Source organism: Hemibagrus wyckioides, linkage group LG01 (assembly GCF_019097595.1).
Source record: "Hemibagrus wyckioides isolate EC202008001 linkage group LG01, SWU_Hwy_1.0, whole genome shotgun sequence".
Classification (NCBI taxonomy): domain Eukaryota; kingdom Metazoa; phylum Chordata; class Actinopteri; order Siluriformes; family Bagridae; genus Hemibagrus; species Hemibagrus wyckioides.
This window is the reverse complement of record NC_080710.1, coordinates 35,152,386-35,172,385: the sequence shown is the minus strand read 5'-3', so window position 1 is coordinate 35,172,385 and position 20,000 is coordinate 35,152,386. Positions and strand designations below refer to the sequence as shown.

Below are 20,000 nucleotides of genomic sequence, written 5' to 3'. Positions count from 1 at the left end.
TGTGTGTGTGTGTGTGTTATTTAGACTGTACTGTGTTTCTGTGTGTGTGTGTGTGTGTGTGTGTGTGTGTGTTATTTAGACTGTACTGTGTTTCTGTGTGTGTGTGTGTTATTTAGACTGTACTGTGTTTCTGACTGTGTGTGTGTGTGTTATTTAGACTGTACTGTGTTTCTGTGTGTGTGTGTGTGTGTGTGTTATTTAGACTGTACTGTGTTTCTGTGTGTGTGTGTGTGTTATTTAGACTGTACTGTGTTTCTGTGTGTGTGTGTGTGTGTGTGTGTGTGTTATTTAGACTGTACTGTGTTTCTGTGTGTGTGTGTGTGTGTGTGTGTGTGTTATTTAGACTGTACTGTGTTTCTGTGTGTGTGTGTGTGTGTGTGTTATTTAGACTGTACTGTGTTTCTGTGTGTGTGTGTGTGTTATTTAGACTGTACTGTGTTTCTGACTGTGTGTGTGTGTGTTATTTAGACTGTACTGTGTTTCTGTGTGTGTGTGTGTGTTATTTAGACTGTACTGTGTTTCTGTGTGTGTGTGTGTGTGTGTGTGTGTGTTATTTAGACTGTACTGTGTTTCTGTGTGTGTGTGTGTGTGTGTGTGTGTGTGTTATTTAGACTGTACTGTGTTTCTGTGTGTGTGTGTGTGTGTGTGTTATTTAGACTGTACTGTGTTTCTGTGTGTGTGTGTGTGTTATTTAGACTGTACTGTGTGTGTGTGTGTGTGTGTGTGTGTGTGTTATTTAGACTGTACTGTGTGTGTGTGTGTGTGTTATTTAGACTGTACTGTGTTTCTGTGTGTGTGTGTGTGTTATTTAGACTGTACTGTGTGTGTGTGTGTGTTATTTAGACTGTACTGTGTTTCTGACTGTGTGTGTGTGTGTGTGTGTGTTATTTAGACTGTACTGTGTTTCTGACTGTGTGTGTGTGTGTGTGTTATTTAGACTGTACTGTGTTTCTGACTGTGTGTGTGTGTGTGTGTTATTTAGACTGTACTGTGTTTCTGACTGTGTGTGTGTGTGTGTGTGTGTGTTATTTAGACTGTACTGTGTGTGTGTGTGTGTGTGTGTTATTTAGACTGTACTGTGTGTGTGTGTGTGTGTGTTATTTAGACTGTACTGTGTGTGTGTGTGTGTGTGTGTTATTTAGACTGTACTGTGTGTGTGTGTGTGTGTTATTTAGACTGTACTGTGTGTGTGTGTGTGTGTGTGTGTGTGTTATTTAGACTGTACTGTGTTTCTGACTGTGTGTGTGTGTGTGTGTTATTTAGACTGTACTGTGTTTCTGACTGTGTGTGTGTGTGTGTGTGTGTTATTTAGACTGTACTGTGTTTCTGACTGTGTGTGTGTGTGTGTGTGTGTGTGTTATTTAGACTGTACTGTGTTTCTGTGTGTGTGTGTGTGTGTGTTATTTAGACTGTACTGTGTTTCTGTGTGTGTGTGTGTGTGTGTGTGTGTGTTATTTAGACTGTACTGTGTTTCTGACTGTGTGTGTGTGTGTGTGTGTTATTTAGACTGTACTGTGTTTCTGACTGTGTGTGTGTGTGTGTGTGTGTGTTATTTAGACTGTACTGTGTTTCTGACTGTGTGTGTGTGTGTGTGTTATTTAGACTGTACTGTGTTTCTGTGTGTGTGTGTGTGTGTGTGTGTGTTATTTAGACTGTACTGTGTTTCTGACTGTGTGTGTGTGTGTGTGTTATTTAGACTGTACTGTGTTTCTGTGTGTGTGTGTGTGTGTGTGTGTGTGTGTGTTATTTAGACTGTACTGTGTTTCTGTGTGTGTGTGTGTGTGTGTGTGTGTGTGTGTGTTATTTAGACTGTACTGTGTTTCTGTGTGTGTGTGTGTTATTTAGACTGTACTGTGTTTCTGACTGTGTGTGTGTGTGTGTGTGTTATTTAGACTGTACTGTGTTTCTGTGTGTGTGTGTGTGTGTGTTATTTAGACTGTACTGTGTTTCTGTGTGTGTGTGTGTGTGTGTGTGTGTGTGTGTGTGTTATTTAGACTGTACTGTGTTTCTGACTGTGTGTGTGTGTGTGTGTGTGTTATTTAGACTGTACTGTGTTTCTGTGTGTGTGTGTGTGTGTGTGTGTGTGTGTGTGTGTGTGTTATTTAGACTGTACTGTGTTTCTGTGTGTGTGTGTGTGTGTTATTTAGACTGTACTGTGTTTCTGACTGTGTGTGTGTGTGTGTGTGTGTTATTTAGACTGTACTGTGTTTCTGTGTGTGTGTGTGTGTGTGTGTGTGTGTGTGTGTGTTATTTAGACTGTACTGTGTTTCTGACTGTGTGTGTGTGTGTGTGTGTGTTTAGACTGTACTGTGTTTCTGTGTGTGTGTGTGTTATTTAGACTGTACTGTGTTTCTGACTGTGTGTGTGTGTGTGTGTGTGTGTGTGTTGTTTAGACTGTACTGTGTTTCTGTGTGTGTGTGTGTGTGTGTGTGTGTGTGTGTGTGTGTTATTTAGACTGTACTGTGTTTCTGACTGTGTGTGTGTGTGTGTTATTTAGACTGTACTGTGTTTCTGTGTGTGTGTGTGTGTGTGTGTGTGTTATTTAGACTGTACTGTGTTTCTGACTGTGTGTGTGTGTGTGTGTTATTTAGACTGTACTGTGTTTCTGACTGTGTGTGTGTGTGTGTGTGTGTTATTTAGACTGTACTGTGTTTCTGTGTGTGTGTGTGTGTGTGTGTGTGTGTGTGTTATTTAGACTGTACTGTGTTTCTGACTGTGTGTGTGTGTGTGTTATTTAGACTGTACTGTGTGTGTGTGTGTGTGTGTGTGTGTGTTATTTAGACTGTACTGTGTTTCTGACTGTGTGTGTGTGTGTGTGTGTGTTTAGACTGTACTGTGTTTCTGTGTGTGTGTGTTATTTAGACTGTACTGTGTTTCTGACTGTGTGTGTGTGTGTTATTTAGACTGTACTGTGTTTCTGACTGTGTGTGTGTTATTTAGACTGTACTGTGTTTCTGTGTGTGTGTGTGTGTGTGTGTGTGTTATTTAGACTGTACTGTGTTTCTGACTGTGTGTGTGTGTGTGTTATTTAGACTGTACTGTGTTTCTGTGTGTGTGTGTGTGTGTGTGTGTGTGTGTGTTATTTAGACTGTACTGTGTTTCTGACTGTGTGTGTGTGTGTTATTTAGACTGTACTGTGTTTCTGTGTGTGTGTGTGTGTGTGTGTGTGTGTGTTATTTAGACTGTACTGTGTTTCTGACTGTGTGTGTGTGTGTGTGTTATTTAGACTGTACTGTGTTTCTGACTGTGTGTGTGTGTGTGTGTGTGTTATTTAGACTGTACTGTGTTTCTGACTGTGTGTGTGTGTGTGTGTGTTATTTAGACTGTACTGTGTTTCTGACTGTGTGTGTGTGTGTGTGTGTGTGTGTGTTATTTAGACTGTACTGTGTTTCTGACTGTGTGTGTGTGTGTGTGTGTTATTTAGACTGTACTGTGTTTCTGACTGTGTGTGTGTGTGTGTGTGTGTGTGTTATTTAGACTGTACTGTGTTTCTGACTGTGTGTGTGTGTGTGTGTGTGTGTGTGTGTTATTTAGACTGTACTGTGTTTCTGACTGTGTGTGTGTGTGTGTGTGTGTGTGTGTGTTATTTAGACTGTACTGTGTTTCTGTCTGTGTGTGTGTGTTATTTAGACTGTACTGTGTTTCTGTGTGTGTGTGTGTGTGTGTTATTTAGACTGTACTGTGTTTCTGACTGTGTGTGTGTGTGTGTGTGTTATTTAGACTGTACTGTGTTTCTGACTGTGTGTGTGTGTGTGTGTGTGTGTGTGTGTGTTATTTAGACTGTACTGTGTTTCTGACTGTGTGTGTGTGTGTGTGTGTGTTATTTAGACTGTACTGTGTTTCTGTGTGTGTGTGTGTGTGTTATTTAGACTGTACTGTGTGTGTGTGTGTTATTTAGACTGTACTGTGTTTCTGACTGTGTGTGTGTGTTATTTAGACTGTACTGTGTTTCTGAGTGTGTGTGTGTGTGTGTGTGTGTGTGTGTTATTTAGACTGTACTGTGTTTCTGACTGTGTGTGTGTGTGTGTGTGTGTGTTATTTAGACTGTACTGTGTTTCTGACTGTGTGTGTGTGTGTGTGTGTGTGTGTGTGTGTGTGTGTGTGTGTTATTTAGACTGTACTGTGTTTCTGACTGTGTGTGTGTTATTTAGACTGTACTGTGTGTGTGTGTGTGTGTGTGTGTTATTTAGACTGTACTGTGTGTGTGTGTGTGTGTGTGTGTGTGTGTTATTTAGACTGTACTGTGTGTGTGTGTGTGTGTGTGTGTGTTATTTAGACTGTACTGTGTTTCTGACTGTGTGTGTTATTTAGACTGTACTGTGTTTCTGACTGTGTGTGTGTTATTTAGACTGTACTGTGTGTGTGTGTGTGTGTGTGTGTGTGTGTGTGTGTTATTTAGACTGTACTGTGTGTGTGTGTGTGTGTGTGTGTGTTATTTAGACTGTACTGTGTTTCTGACTGTGTGTGTGTTATTTAGACTGTACTGTGTGTGTGTGTGTGTGTGTGTGTGTGTGTGTGTGTGTTATTTAGACTGTACTGTGTGTGTGTGTGTGTGTGTGTGTGTTATTTAGACTGTACTGTGTGTGTGTGTGTGTGTGTGTGTGTTATTTAGACTGTACTGTGTGTGTGTGTGTGTGTGTTATTTAGACTGTACTGTGTGTGTGTGTGTGTGTGTTATTTAGACTGTACTGTGTGTGTGTGTGTGTTATTTAGACTGTACTGTGTTTCTGACTGTGCGTGTGTGTGTGTGTTATTTAGACTGTACTGTGTGTGTGTGTGTGTGTGTGTGTGTGTGTGTGTGTGTGTGTTATTTAGACTGTACTGTGTTTCTGTGTGTGTGTGTGTGTGTGTGTTATTTAGACTGTACTGTGTTTCTGTGTGTGTGTGTGTGTGTGTGTTATTTAGACTGTACTGTGTTTCTGACTGTGTGTGTGTGTGTGTGTTATTTAGACTGTACTGTGTGTGTGTGTGTGTGTGTGTGTGTTATTTAGACTGCACTGTGTTTCTGACTGTGTGTGTGTGTGTGTGTTATTTAGACTGTACTGTGTGTGTGTGTGTTATTTAGACTGCACTGTGTTTCTGACTGTGTGTGTGTGTGTGTTATTTAGACTGTACTATGTGTGTGTGTGTGTGTGTTATTTAGACTGTACTGTGTGTGTGTGTTATTTAGACTGTACTGTGTTTCTGACTGTGTGTGTGTGTGTGTGTGTGTTATTTAGACTGTACTGTGTGTGTGTGTTATTTAGACTGCACTGTGTTTCTGACTGTGTGTGTGTGTGTGTGTGTTATTTAGACTGTACTGTGTGTGTGTGTGTGTGTGTGTTATTTAGACTGTACTGTGTTTCTGACTGTGTGTGTGTGTGTGTTATTTAGACTGTACTGTGTGTGTGTGTGTGTGTTATTTAGACTGCACTGTGTTTCTGACTGTGTGTGTGTGTGTGTGTTATTTAGACTGTACTGTGTGTGTGTGTGTGTGTGTGTGTGTGTGTGTGTTATTTAGACTGTACTGTGTTTCTGTGTGTGTGTGTGTGTGTGTTATTTAGACTGCACTGTGTTTCTGACTGTGTGTGTGTGTGTGTGTTATTTAGACTGTACTATGTGTGTGTGTGTGTGTGTTATTTAGACTGTACTGTGTGTGTGTTATTTAGACTGTACTGTGTGTGTGTGTGTGTGTGTTATTTAGACTGCACTGTGTTTCTGACTGTGTGTGTGTGTGTTATTTAGACTGTACTGTGTGTGTGTGTGTGTGTTATTTAGACTGTACTGTGTGTGTGTGTGTGTGTGTGTGTGTTATTTAGACTGTACTATGTGTGTGTGTGTGTGTGTGTTATTTAGACTGTACTATGTGTGTGTGTGTTATTTAGACTGTACTGTGTGTGTGTGTGTGTGTTATTTAGACTGTACTATGTGTGTGTGTGTGTGTGTGTTATTTAGACTGTACTATGTGTGTGTGTGTGTGTGTGTGTGTGTGTTATTTAGACTGTACTATGTGTGTGTGTGTGTGTGTTATTTAGACTGTACTATGTGTGTGTGTGTGTGTGTGTTATTTAGACTGTACTATGTGTGTGTGTGTGTGTGTGTTATTTAGACTGTACTATGTGTGTGTGTGTGTGTGTGTGTGTGTTATTTAGACTGTACTATGTGTGTGTGTGTGTGTGTGTGTGTGTGTGTGTGTGTTATTTAGACTGTACTGTGTTTCTGACTGTGTGTGTAGAATCTGAGTGTGCTGCCAGTTCTCCTACCTCCTACTTCTGGTACCGTAAAGCTCTGGACATTACAGACTCCATTGATGAGACCGGAGAGTTTAATCTGATCATCACCGGCTGTCTCGCTCTTGCCTGGACCATTGTCTGTCTCGCCATGTTCAAAGGCATCAAGTCTTCTGGCAAGGTGTGTGTGTATGTGTGTGTGTGTGTGTGTGTGTGTGTGTGTGTGTGTGTGAGAGAGAGGCAGTAATCTTATATGGATATCTCTTCATATGATAGTGTTTTGTTTATGAAGAACTTTTTAATGCTCATCATCTCCATCAGGAAAAAGAACATTTTAATCGTCAAACAAAATACATGCAACTGATAAAGAAAAAAATTAGAATGGGAAAAAAAGCATGTATACATTTATATTGTACATAAATAAATAAATAATTGTTGTACTGTTGTACAGGTGATGTATTTCTCCTCCGTCTTCCCGTATGTGGTTCTGCTGTGTTTCTTGATTCGAGGTCTTACTCTGGACGGAGCAGCAGAGGGACTCAAGTACATGTTCAGTCCAAAGGTACACTCTTTAACATTCTCTCTAACACACACGCGCACACACACACACACACACACACACGCCTGGAAAATCATTACATTCACTTTGATCAAATTTAAGGCCATAGAAAAATGTAACATCATAAATAGTGGGTGAACAATCTAAAGAATTGTTCAGATGTGTTGTGTGTCATGGACAGTGATGTTCAGACAAGTCTAACGACAACATTGACTTTTAAAGCAACATTTCCTCACTCTGAGCTTGTGAAGGTGATGAGGATAAGATGACACCTCTTGCCTTCATCACCAGTTCAAGTTTAAACCCCAGACTGACCACACAAGGGTGTGTTTTCTTTAAAGTCCCTTAAATTTGTTTAATAAGTTTATTGAAGTCAACACTCAGTGTGCGCTGTACACAATGCATTTCATTAGAAGTAACTCACCTGTATTTTAATGAAGTATATTTAGAATCTTAAGAATGAGTCCTTAGTGTATGTTTTATATCCACAATAAACATATGATGTTATTCGTAATAAAATAAACATGTCCAGAGGCATCCGAGAAGCTCTCTTGTTGATTTGGTTGCATTGATCTTCAGTTTCATAAAATGACAGGTGAATTATTGTGTTTATGAACTATTTTTAAAATTAATGCATTAAATTCTGATGAATATGAAGATCCCGATCCTGTAGGTTCTATCATGTGATGTTCTGTAGGTCTTTTTAAATGACCTTTGTAACTCTCTCTCTCTCTCTCTCTCTCTCTCCGTCCTCCTTCTTCTTCCCCTCTTTCTGTCCATCTCAGTTGGAGATATGGGGTGATGTTCAGGTGTGGCGCCAGGCGTTCACTCAGGTGTTCTTCGCTCTGGGTTTGGGGTTCGGCTCCATCATAGCGTACTCCTCCTATAACCAGTGCAATAATAACTGTCACCGCGATGCCTTCACTGTCTCCACAATCAACTTCCTCACCTCCGTCCTTGCCTCGCTCGTCGTCTTCTCTGTGCTGGGCTTCAGGGCCAAGACCTTCACCAAGACCTGCATCTCAGAGTATGTACACACATACAGGTTTAGAGAAGGCAGAGTGAGCAGCTTTGTATATTGCTGTAGTGTTGTGTTAATGTGTGTGTGTGTGTGTGTGTGTGTTGCAGGAATCTGGAGGTGTTATCTAAAGCATTCTCGTCCCATGATGCTCTACCTACTCTGCTCATTAACATAACGGAGGTGGAATCTGTTTCTGTGGAGATGTATAAACACTGGTACGAAGTTCAGGGCAATCAGCTGAATCTCAGTGGACACATCTTCAGTAACTGCAGCCTGGAGGATGCCATGAACAAAGTACCTAAAGATTTTATACATTTATGTACCTTATATAAAATAATAATCCTGATGATGTCATCAGAGGAACCGGTTTCTCGCAGCCTGGTGAACAAAACAGTGTGTTATAACTGTAGAACCTTCTGTAGTACTGGACTCAATAACACCCCTGTCTGTCTGTCTGCCTCTCCTATCTGTCTCACTCTCTCAGGGAGTGGAGGGGACCGGTCTGGCGTTTATAGCCTTCACGGAGGCAATGACTCTGTTCCCGGCGAGTCCGTTCTGGTCAGCATTGTTCTTCCTCATGCTTCTCAACCTGGGACTGTCCACCATGTTCGGTACGATGGAGGGGATCCTCACGCCACTGTCTGATACCTTCTCCTCACTGAGGAACCACAAACTCATCTTCACAGGTGTGTAAATATGTGTGTGTGTGTTAGACACTAACTATATCACCATCTCACTGTTGCTTTACTTCTAGCTCACTCTCTGCATGTGTCTTGCTCTCTGTACCTGTCTCTCTCTCTCTCTCTCTCTCTCTCTCTCTCTCTTCCGCAGTGTGTAGCTGTGTGTTGGCATTTGTGATTGGTCTGCTGTTCACTCAGCGCTGTGGGAATTACTTTGTGGTAATGTTCGATGATTACTCTGCCACACTGCCACTCATCATTGTTGTCGTTTTCCAAACCTTCAGTGTGGCCTGGGTGTATGGAGCAGACAGGTAACACACCAGAGAGAGAGAGTGTGTGTGTGTGTGTGATATAGTGATTTATTGTGTTTTGATCATCACAGTTAGAGTTGCTGATTGATTGAGTGTATGTGTGTGTGTGTGTTCCAGGTTCCTGCAGGATATCCGTCGGATGCTGGGCCGGCCGGTGTGTGTGATATACAAGTTCCTGTGGAAGTATGTGTGTCTGTTGGCCATGCTGACTCTGCTAGCCGCCAGTTTACTGAACATGTGTTTCAAACGACCACAATACACTGCCTGGAACCGGCAGACGGTACACACACACACACACACACACACACACACACTCACACACTACTCATATGTGGACATGGACCACACACACTGTGCTGTTACGCTAGGGCAGTAATTAAATGCTGTATCAGTCCTGTTTTCTAGAAACTTTAATGTTCTTCACCCATCAGTTGGTGTAGAGCATTAAACCCCACTCTCTGCTCCAGAGGATGACCTCATGTGTCCAGCCTAAAGATCAGTTAGATTACAGTGGACAGTTCCATTTAGAAACCTTACTGTGGATTAGCAATTAAGAAGAGCTTTGCACCAACGTCTCCATCAATAACAGCTGATGACTTCAGTTAAATAGAGCAAGTTAAAACTCTGAATTAAGCAAGAACACTGAGGCTTATATTTTGTTGCTCACCAGCTCATAAGTTCCTGGTTACACAATTGCAGTTTATGACCATATAGTATACCGTTATAACCGTACCGTTTACAATCAGACTAGCTGGTGTGACCCAGAGAAGAATGGGGCTCTCTTTCAGTCTGGTTCCTCTTAAGATTTCTTCCCTTCTTTCTCAGTTTTTCCTCACCACCGTCTCCTCTGACTCGCTTATTAGAGATAAATGAATAAATGTCAAATTTTTATCTGGAGTTTATTTATCGCGGTCACCACATGGTTGGCGAGCATGAGTGTAGCGGCTTTTGGCTCACCAGTATAGTGCTTTTTCGTTAATGTTCATCTCTGCTGAGCTTTGTCAAGCAAAACGCATCTACAGCAGACTTTCAATGGGCTAATAGCATCCTCGTGGACACAGCATGACCACCTGGGTCTATGTGAGTTGTTATCAGGTCTGTCGAGCAGTGGCGAGAGAGAGGCAGAGTGAGGCTCCCTGTGGGCCTATGAGCCAGGCTGAGAAAACAATACACGCTTATTCTTTTCTTATGAATATGAGCTAGACGATACTGAGCTACACTGATTAGCAAACACAACTCTCCATATGACGGCTGTGTGAGTATAATAACTGAGAACTGGCTACACCCAGGGATCCCTGACACTGCTGTACAGCTAGCAGTCTCACGTCACGGGGATTTATGTTTACATTTCTAGCATTTGGTTTACAATTCATCTCATTTTATACAACTGAGCAGTCGAGAGTTAAAGGCAGTGTTAGCACCAGATCCTCACAGGGATGTGTCGAGTACACTGCTTACTGTCTCTATACATCTGACTCTGCCTCTACATACTGTCCCAATATCACAAAATTTCCAGAAGACTACAGTTACTGGACTCCTCTCTAGAGATGATAAATCTGCATACAGAAGAAGTTATCATAAACGCTCAGTCGACCTTCCTCCCATCTTCATAAACTGAGACTGTGTGGAAAGAGTTTTAAATTCCTGTCCTTCCTGTGAGTCCTAAAGAAACCATCTATGTCCTAAGCTACTGGTGGATTTCTACCACTCCGTAATGGAGAGTGTCCTAACATCCTGCCTCACAGTGGTACACAGATACTGAGCGAAGCTCTACAGAGGGTTATCATCACGACACAGAAGATCATCAGCTGCCCTCTTGCCTCACTCTGCAGGACATTGCAAACACACATCTTAAAGACTTCCCACCTGGGCACCATCTGTTTGCCCTCTTGCCCTCAGGGGATACAGGGCAATTAAAACATTGGCATCAAGATTCTTGAAAAGTTTCTTCCCAAAAGCCATTCAGTCCTTAAACTAAGTGTTAGTGTGGTCAGTGCAGTAACGGTCAGACATTCCTACGCACTCTATTTTATCTGCTGCATATCACTTTCTAATGAATGAATAGAATGTGATTGTGTGTGTTTAGACTGAGGTGCTGATGGGAGGAGCAAGCCGAATTTCATTACATTAATGAGATTTAAACACTACTAAACACACCACCATACCGTTAATAACCACCGTTAAAGCTAATCAAACCTTCTCTCCATCTCAGGCCTCGGAGATACAGTTGCCGTATCCTGACTGGGCGTTAGCCGTGCTCTCATCGCTCATCGTCCTTGCTGTGCTTCCTGTTCCTCTGGGTTACGCCCACTCCATCTTACGCCAGCGTCTCAGCCAGTCCGCTCTCGACACCGCGGCGGGATACGCCCCCTGCAGCACCACCGACATGGACTCCGCTCCTCAAAGCACACCGCTGAACATGGACGTGAATCCTGCCTCCCCATTGGCTGAGGAGGGCTATACACTCCTCCCACAGACAGGGGAGGAGGAAGGGGAGGAGTCTACAAGAGTATGAGCTTGGAGAGAAGTTAATGAGCAAAAAAAAAAAAAAAAACTTGTGTACACACATACACACACACCTGCTGCTTTAAACACTGACCAAAAGTTTCGCTGTGCTATGGAGTGCACTTCACACCTCACACACACACACCTCACACACACACCTCACACACACACCTCACACACACACACACACACACACACACGATGTTGGGAATCATTTTTTTTTATTAACCAGTCCCAGTCACCTGGGACTAAAGCACCTGGGAAGAACTTTGCATTAGAGGTGAACTACCCAAAATGCACTGTGAATAAAATCTATTAGCTTATATTAACATTCTGTAATCTAGTATGCTAATTAGCTAACATGCTAGCCTTACCAGGGCTTCATCTTTAAAAATCAAAGCCATTTTCTTCCCTGGGGGAAAATTGTTTCAGGGAAATCGTCCACGCTGGGGCAGTGTGATGGGGCGAGCAGTGCCATGGGGCAGTGCGATGGGGGCTGTGTGATGGGGCCAAACCACCCTGCGGTCTGTTGAGGACTTTATACCTGAATTTTTTATTTTTTTTTTTTAAATGTATAGCATGTGCCTTTCTTCACACTCTTGCTGCGTCTCTTCTGAAAATCTGGAAGTTTTAGAAGCAGCGTCCAGCACATTGGAGAAGGACACGCATGTGTACGGAGCTTTTCAAAACATTAGAGTATCAAAAGGAAACATTAATTTTTCCCACAGTTTAATTCAAACTTTGAAACTAAGTTGTCCTAATTTGTCACGTACATTACTGCACAGTAAAATTCTTTCTTCACGTATCCCATCCTTGGGTCAGATTTTGGGGTCAGAGCGCAGGGTCAGCCATGATACAGCGCCCCTGGAACAGGGTGGGTTGGGGGCCTTTTCTTCAAGGGCCCAGTAGTGGCAGCCTTGCAGTGCTGGGGCTTGAACTCCAATCTTCCGGTCAACGACCCAGAGCCTTAACCCACTTGAGCCACCATCGTCCCATTTCATATATTTTAAATTTATTTCAAATGAACTGAAATATTTTGAGGTTTTTTTTTTTTTTATTGAGATAATTATGGCTCACACTCATCCATCAAAAATCCAGAATCTCAAGATATTTGAATATTACATAAAATTACTAAAGAAATGATTACTAATACAGAAAACTCAAACCTGAGTTTGACTGAAACTGAGCTGGCCGGACAGTCGAGCACAGTAATACTGTCGGTCAGCAATCCAGTTCCCAGTAGTTTTGGCGCTGTGGGTAGGGGCCAAGTCTTGCTGGAAAAGGACATCAAAATCTCCATAAAGCTGGTCTGCAGATGGGCGAAAGTGCTGCTCTAAAATCTCTTGGTAGATTGCAGGAGTGGCTTGAACCTAGGAATGTGACACTTGTAGACCATTTCCTGGACACATCCTCAGTCCACTCCTTGTGAAGCTCCTCCACGTTCTTCAGTCAGCTTTGCTTGACAATCTTCTTGAGGCTGCGGTCATCCCTGTTGTTTGTGCCCCTTTTCCTACCACACTGACCGTCCAGTCCACTTTCCATGAATATGTGTTGAATCAGTACTCTGAACAGCCACGCCTTTCACCAATGATCTGCTGGGGTTAGGGTTAGAGTGTCTTCTGGACAACCGTCCGGTCAGCAGTCTTCTCCATGGGTGTGGGAGTGTGTACTGAAGCTGACTGGGAGATTTGGGGGATTTATAATGCAGAAAAAATTAAATATTCAAATGAGAGAGGCTTTTTCAGTGTTTGAGCTGTCAGCCACAATTAAAATAAAAAAACACTTGGAACATTTTACTTTACATGGAATGAGAAGAATATATATACTTTTTCATTTTCTAAAGTGTCTGCAAAAAATATTGAACTTTTCAGAACAGACCAGGAGAGGAGATTGTGAGCGTCTGTTCTGCTGTGAAGCTCATGTCCAGTCACAACCTTTAACACTCTGCTGTAACACTCCTACAGATTCTACAAAACTAAAAGCGGTCAGTCCAAATGTATTCACTTCAGCTGAAAGATCATGACCCAGTGCAGCTAGATATCTACAGGAACGCTAAATATTACATCTCTCTCACACACAATAAGAATTATTTAATTACATAATTCTCTTTCAAACATCTCCAAAGCACAATTTTCTGTGATGGAGAGATTAAAGGATGTAAAGAGAAGAGAACTGAGGTGAGACTGAGGATGGGGAAGTTCAATCACAGCTACTGATTGGTCAGCTGCTCTCACGCTCATTATGACATAAGCCGAGATTGTGTTCCTGCAGCACATTCACACTGGTCAGCATGCGGTCCGTAACATCAGCGAAACAGAAACAGCAATAATATCAGAGTTACATTTATAAAATGAAACCATTAAAAGATGAAAGCATAAAGCATATGTCCAGAACAATGTGTTCTGAAATTCCGTACACACACACTGTGTTTATTGCACTATTTTAATATTCACCTTTCACATATATTTTTTTTGTTTATTTTTTAATATAAAGGCTGTGGGTGTTTTATAGCTTTTGTATATTTTATAAAGTTTTAGATTGTAAATGACAAGCTGTGTGTGTGTGAGACTTGAGCTCAAAGGTTAAAGTTTATGCTCTTTATTATTCAATCAATTGTGTTTTAGCTGATTTCCAACAGGTTTATATGTATTTCACACACACACACACACACACACACTTGTACATATGGTACGCCATTCCTTCCTAAGCTCTTGGAACAAGGTGAATTATTTGTTTTTGCTAGACATAGCTTGGGTGTATAGCAAAGAACCAGAAATAAGTGTGTGTGTGTGTTTTAAATGTTATCTGAAGTGTGAATGATGGTGTGTGTGGTCATTCTTCTGTCCTTGTCACACAGTGTCATAAACAAGTATATGTTTAATTCTGTGATGTAAACATGAAGCAGCGTTTCAGAGCGCAGGTCATTATTGTAATATTTTATTATTATTAAATTTGTTTTAAGTGTTCAATGTATTTATTTGGCTTCTCTCTCTCTCTCTCTCTCTCTCACACACAGGCAGTTCACCCTGGTCTTCAAAAATAATCGGACACTGCCTGCAAGTCTGCTTTTTGCTAGCGTTAGTGTTCAGTCAGTTATTTAAATTTATTAGTCGTTATCAAGATCAGAAATGTTTAGAAACTGAAGCGGTCATCATCTGTAGACAAGGTCAGGATTAAATGTATGTAAAATGCTACAAGCTGCTCTGAGATGACCAGCACAGAGATATTATATCTCAGTGTAGTGAAGTTGCTCCGATAGACAACACTGCTTCATTTTTATTTATTTATTAATTTATTTCATCCTGGTCATGTTTTTAGAGTGAAGATGTTCACAGCTTTATCTGTTTAGCAACAAAGACACAGGAAGCTGAGAGACACCAGTTAGGCATAACATTATGACCACCTGCCTAATATTGTGTTGGTCCTCCTTTTACTGCCAGAACAGTCCTGACCCGTCCTGCACTGTGTATTTTGACCCCTTTCTATCAGAACCAGCATTAACTTCTTCAGCAGTTTGATCAACAGTAGCTCGTCTGTTGGATCGGATCACACGGGCCAGCCTTCTCTCCCCGCGTGCATCAATGAGCCTTGACCGCCCATGACCCTGTCACCGGTTCACCACTGTTCCTTCCTTGGTCCACTTTTGATAGATACTGACCACTGCAGACCGGGAACACCCCACAAGAGCTGCAGTTTTGGAGATGCTCTGATCCAGTGGTCTAGCCATCACAATTTGGTCCTTTTGGTCAAACTCACTCAAATCCTTACACTTGTCCATTTTTCCTGCTTCTAACATCAACTTTGAGGACAAAATGTTCACTTGCTGCCTAATATATCCCCCCCACTAACAGGTGCCATGATGAGGAGATACTCAGACTTATTCACTTCACCTGTCAGTGTTATACCTGATGAGGAAGATGATGAAAACCAAGTCACCTGGAAAAGTGCTGAAAAACAAAAAACACTGAAAATTGTTAAAAAGCACAAAAGATGAAAAATAAATGTGTAACACAAAAAAAACAATGTAAGTTCTGTGCTGAAATAGTTACTGTCAAGGAAAGAGTTAATACTCCAACACACAGAGAAGGTGCTTGATGCTTTTGTGCATCATTTCTTTTTGGCTGTGTGTGTGTGTGTGTGTGTGTGTGTGGGAGAGTGTCTCGGGAATTGGGTTGTCTAGGTTGCGTGCTCCTCCCTGGAACAGAAGTGATGCACAAACACAGAAAGCTGAGAGACAGAACTCGGAGGATCACCTGAGCAGAAGGTATGCACTTCATTTTTATATTTTTATTGGCATTAAATAATAACTTTAAACTTTTATCATTTTTATTCTATCTTTCTAGACTTATGTAAAGCTGCTGTGAGATGAAGTCCAGTGTTAAAAGCTGAAGTGAATTAAATTTAATTGAAACTTATTTATTAAAAAACACACCCGTCATGATCTGTTTCTATATGCTTTTCCATACACTGTGTGTGTGTTTTACACTTTACTGATTCATTGTATCAACTAGTGATTCAAAGTCTTTAATCACTCTTTTTGTAATACACTATATTGCCAAAAGTATTCTCTCACCCATCCAAATAATCAGAATCAGGTGTTCCAATCACTTCCATGGCCACAGGTGTATAAAATCAAGCACCTAGGCATGCAGACTGTTTTTACAAACATTTGTGAAAGAATGGGTCGCTCTCAGGAGCTCAGTGAATTCCAGCGTGGAACTGTGATAGGATGCCACCTGTGCAACAAATCCAGTCGTGAAATTTCCTCGCTCCTAAATATTCCACAGTCAACTGTCAGCTGTATTATAAGAACGTGGAAGTGTTTGGGAACGACAGCAACTCAGCCACGAAGTGGTAGGCCACGTAAACTGACGGAGCGGGGTCAGCGGATGCTGAGGCGCATAGTGTGAAGAGGTCGCCAACTTTCTGCAGAGTCCATCGCTACAGACCTCCAAACTTCATGTGGCCTTCAGATGAGCTCAAGAACAGTGTGCAGAGAGCTTCATGGAATGGGTTTCCATGGCCGAGCAGCTGCATCCAAGCCATACATCACCAAGTGCAATGCAAAGCGTCGGATGCAGTGGTGTAAAGCACGCCGCCACTGGACTCTAGAGCAGTGGAGACGCGTTCTCTGGAGTGACGAATCGCGCTTCTCCATCTGGCAATCTGATGGACGAGTCTGGGTTTGGCGGTTGCCAGGAGAACGGTACTTGTCTGACTGCATTGTGCCAAGTGTAAAGTTTGGTGGAGGGGGGATTATGGTGTGGGGTTGTTTTTCAGGAGCTGGGCTTGGCCCCTTAGTTCCAGTGAAAGGAACTCTGAATGCTTCAGCATACCAAGACATTTTGGACAATTCCGTGCTCCCAACTTTGTGGGAACAGTTTGGAGCTGGCCCCTTCCTCTTCCAACATGACTGTGCACCAGTGACCAAAGCAAGGTCCATAAAGACATGGATGACAGAGTCTGGTGTGGATGAACTTGACTGGCCTGCACAGAGTCCTGACCTCAACCCCATAGAACACCTTTGGGATGAATTAGAGCGGAGACTGAGAGCCAGGCCTTCTCGTCCAACATCAGTGTGTGACCTCACAAATGCGCTTCTGGAAGAATGGTCAAAAATTCCCATAAACACACTCCTAAACCTTGTGGACAGCCTTCCCAGAAGAGTTGAAGCTGTTATAGCTGCAAAGGGTGGACCGACGTCATATTGAACCCTATGGATTAGGAATGGGATGTCACTTAAGTTCATAAGCGAGTCAAGGCAGGTGAGCGAATACTTTTGGCAATATAGTGTAGCTTTATCATCATTTTAATGAAAATACAGTACACAGTGTTCCTCCTGAAGCATGGAGCTTCATATAAACAGCACAGGAGTTAAACGGGGGGGCGGGGTTGTGTGTGGGATTGTGTGAGGGGTGTGTGTGTGAGGGGTGTGTGGGGGAGTGGGGTGTGGGGGGGGTGTGTGAGTGAGGGGTGGGGTGTGAAGGGGGGGCTGTGTGTGTGTGTGTGTGTGAGGGGTGTGTGGGGTCACACACAGCACTGTGGACTTTGCAGTGTGTAGTGTAAGTGTCTGTGATGGAGTCAGAGACCCCAGTGGTCATCTCAGCTGTCCTAACTATCCACTTCAGGATCTTGTGGTCCATACCTGTGAGGTTTCTGAAGCAGGCTGTGATGAAGCTCCTCAGGATGCCTGATGTTCCCTCTGTAGAACGTAGTGAGGATGCAGTGGGAGATTTTTCAGTGAGTCATAGGAAGTAGACACAGTGTTGGTCTTTCTCGGCTGTTGGTCTTTTCTCAGGTGTTGATGGACCAGGTGAAGTTCTCCACCAGGTTATCACCAAGGAATTTGGATATCTTGAGAATCTTCACGGATGATCCATCGATGTTCTGAGGAGAGGGATTGTGCCATGCTCTCTACCTGAAGTCCACAACCATCTCTTTTTTTGCTCCACCTTCAGAGACAGGTTGTTGTCGCTACACCAGGACAGTAGCCACGACCCCTTCTCTCTCTGTGCTGCTGATTAGACACACGCTATTGTATCTGCTGCTTCCAGTCCAGACTGATGGAGGTCATTCAGTCAGCAAGTCCAGGGTCCAGTTGCAGGCAATGCCAAGCAGACTCGGCTTTCCAGTTAGGTTCAGAAATGATTGTGTGTAATGCTGAACTGAGTACTTGCACCTGAGTACCTGTGCCTGAGTACCTAAGCAACTGTACCACAGGTCTACTGAGGTACCTCGGAGTCTACCTGTGCCTGAGTACACGTACCCTGAGTACCTGTACCTAGCGCATTAGCCCATCTCATCCTTATGAATCTGAGATACTGTGAGGACTGATGAGATTTACAGGGTTGAGATCTACAGTGATGATGGACAGTGTGAAGGTGAGCACTCCACCACAAAGTGCCCCATACAGTCCAATGAATGCCTCACTGAGGGGGAATGTCCAATCTGAGTGTGAGGACAGTGGTCAACTCCCGTGGTATTTAAAATAATTTCAATCTAAGGGTCACAGACCAGTGATGAGCAGTACCCAGGAACTAGCACAGAGCACCATTCTGTGTAAACACACACACACACACACACACACAACTACAGGAGACAGGTACACACACACATTTATAATGCTAACAAAGACTTGTATTACTTGTCTCTCAGGTATGTTTGTGCGTTCTCTCCTGGGAGTGTGTGTGTGTGTGGCGCTCTGTGTGTCTCAGAATGCTGACTCTGAGCAACACACTCCTGAGCAGCAGGATCCCATCGCACGCAAGCAACCCTGTAAGACATGCACACAACACAAACACACACAATACACACACGCACGCCAATACACAGTACACACACAAAATACACACACACACACTAATACACAGTACAAACACTAATACACAGTACACACACACAAACACACTAATACACAGTAGACACAAATTAAGCCATTTAAAACTGATGTTATTTATAGATTTCTGTAAAGCTGGATGGTGATGTTCAGTGTTGAAAGCGATATCCTCCTCGTTCCTAGGCCCCATGATGCTCTGAGTAAATTATGGGAGTTCTAATTAAGAAATAAATAAACCTCTCTCTGCTGTGTCACTGGGGTATTCATAACAAGACAAGGACTCACAGTGGTCAGAGTTTATAAACACATCAGCAAACCTGTCTGTCCTTTAGTAGAGGAATGGGACAATGGTGTGTAAAAGTGGCCCTGAATAATTTAGCTTAGCATGAGAAAGTTGTGTGGTAATGAAATATTAAATATAAAATAAATATTTTGTGCACTTAAAGCCCGAACACGTCTCACTCTAACGCTTGGGTTTTAGAGCCTGTGTCCGGTGTCATACAGATTGCATACAGCCTCATACACAGCTCATGTAGTTACACTGCTGCAGTGTTGAGGAGGAGGAGGATGATTATTAATAGTAGTAGTAACATTAAGCTAGTAATAATAGTATTACCTTGAGCTCTATTCATGTTTTATAGCTAGGGAAGTAAGTTAATAAAGAGTTAGAGTTAATAGTTACAGTTAATAAAGAGTTAATAGAGTTAAGTGAGAGTTAATAACAGTTAATAGACAGTTGTTAGAATTAATAAAGAGTTAATAGAGGGTTAACAGAGAATTAATAAAGTTACAGTTAATAGAGAGTTAAGATTCAAGAAGCTTTTATTGTCATTTCAACCACATATAGCTGACGCAATACATAGTGAAATAAAACAACGTTTCTCCAGGACCTGGTGCTACAGAAACATACAACATAAAGTTTAAACACAAAAAAAGCAACAACACAGAGCTAGGAGAGAAGTTTGTCGCAGCCACATAAAGTGCACAGTGTGGAACTAGGTGCAGACAGAGCAACAAGACAGTGCAGAAACAATAAGTACAAAAAGACAACGCAAAAAACAGGACACCTAGCGCCGAAAAAGAGAACATGTGCAATAAAATGTAAAATCAAATGAAATAAAATGAAATAATGTATATTATAAACAATAAACAACATTTGAGAACTGTAGAAAAAAAACAGGTAAGTAATAACATATGTGATTATATCATATATATATATATATATCAGTGGTGGACCGTCAGGGTCAGCAAGTCCTTCTCTGCTGCCCTAAACAGCAGTGATCTGAATCACTGACTTGCATTTTAATATATTTAATATATTTTTCCATGAATGTGTATTAAATTATTCCCAATAGTCTATTCTCTACATTTCAGAGCTT

The 20,000-nt window shown here is 42.1% G+C and overlaps 2 protein-coding genes across 4 annotated transcripts in view; both read left to right on the top strand.

Moving 5' to 3' along the window:
• slc6a16b (solute carrier family 6 member 16b) overlaps positions 1-14,246 on the top strand; it is a 20,210-nt gene extending 5,964 nt beyond the window's left edge. For 2 of the 3 annotated variants that reach the window (XM_058392220.1, XM_058392227.1), the window contains exons 6-13: positions 6,215-6,390; positions 6,661-6,771; positions 7,554-7,795; positions 7,897-8,083; positions 8,274-8,475; positions 8,621-8,780; positions 8,898-9,060; positions 10,993-14,246. In XM_058392220.1, coding sequence (XP_058248203.1) covers positions 6,215-6,390; positions 6,661-6,771; positions 7,554-7,795; positions 7,897-8,083; positions 8,274-8,475; positions 8,621-8,780; positions 8,898-9,060; positions 10,993-11,295 — 1,544 coding nt within the window. In that variant the 3' untranslated portion in view covers positions 11,296-14,246. The remainder of the gene's footprint in view (positions 1-6,214; positions 6,391-6,660; positions 6,772-7,553; positions 7,796-7,896; positions 8,084-8,273; positions 8,476-8,620; positions 8,781-8,897; positions 9,061-10,992) is intronic. The other variant, XM_058392236.1, reaches the window with a different exon arrangement.
• Positions 14,247-17,933: 3,687 nt separating this feature from the next.
• Positions 17,934-20,000, top strand: part of LOC131354507 (uncharacterized) — a 20,313-nt gene continuing 18,246 nt past the window's right edge. Inside the window, exon 1 of the mRNA XM_058392244.1 lies at positions 17,934-18,560. Coding sequence (XP_058248227.1) covers positions 18,305-18,560 — 256 coding nt within the window. The 5' untranslated portion in view covers positions 17,934-18,304. The remainder of the gene's footprint in view (positions 18,561-20,000) is intronic.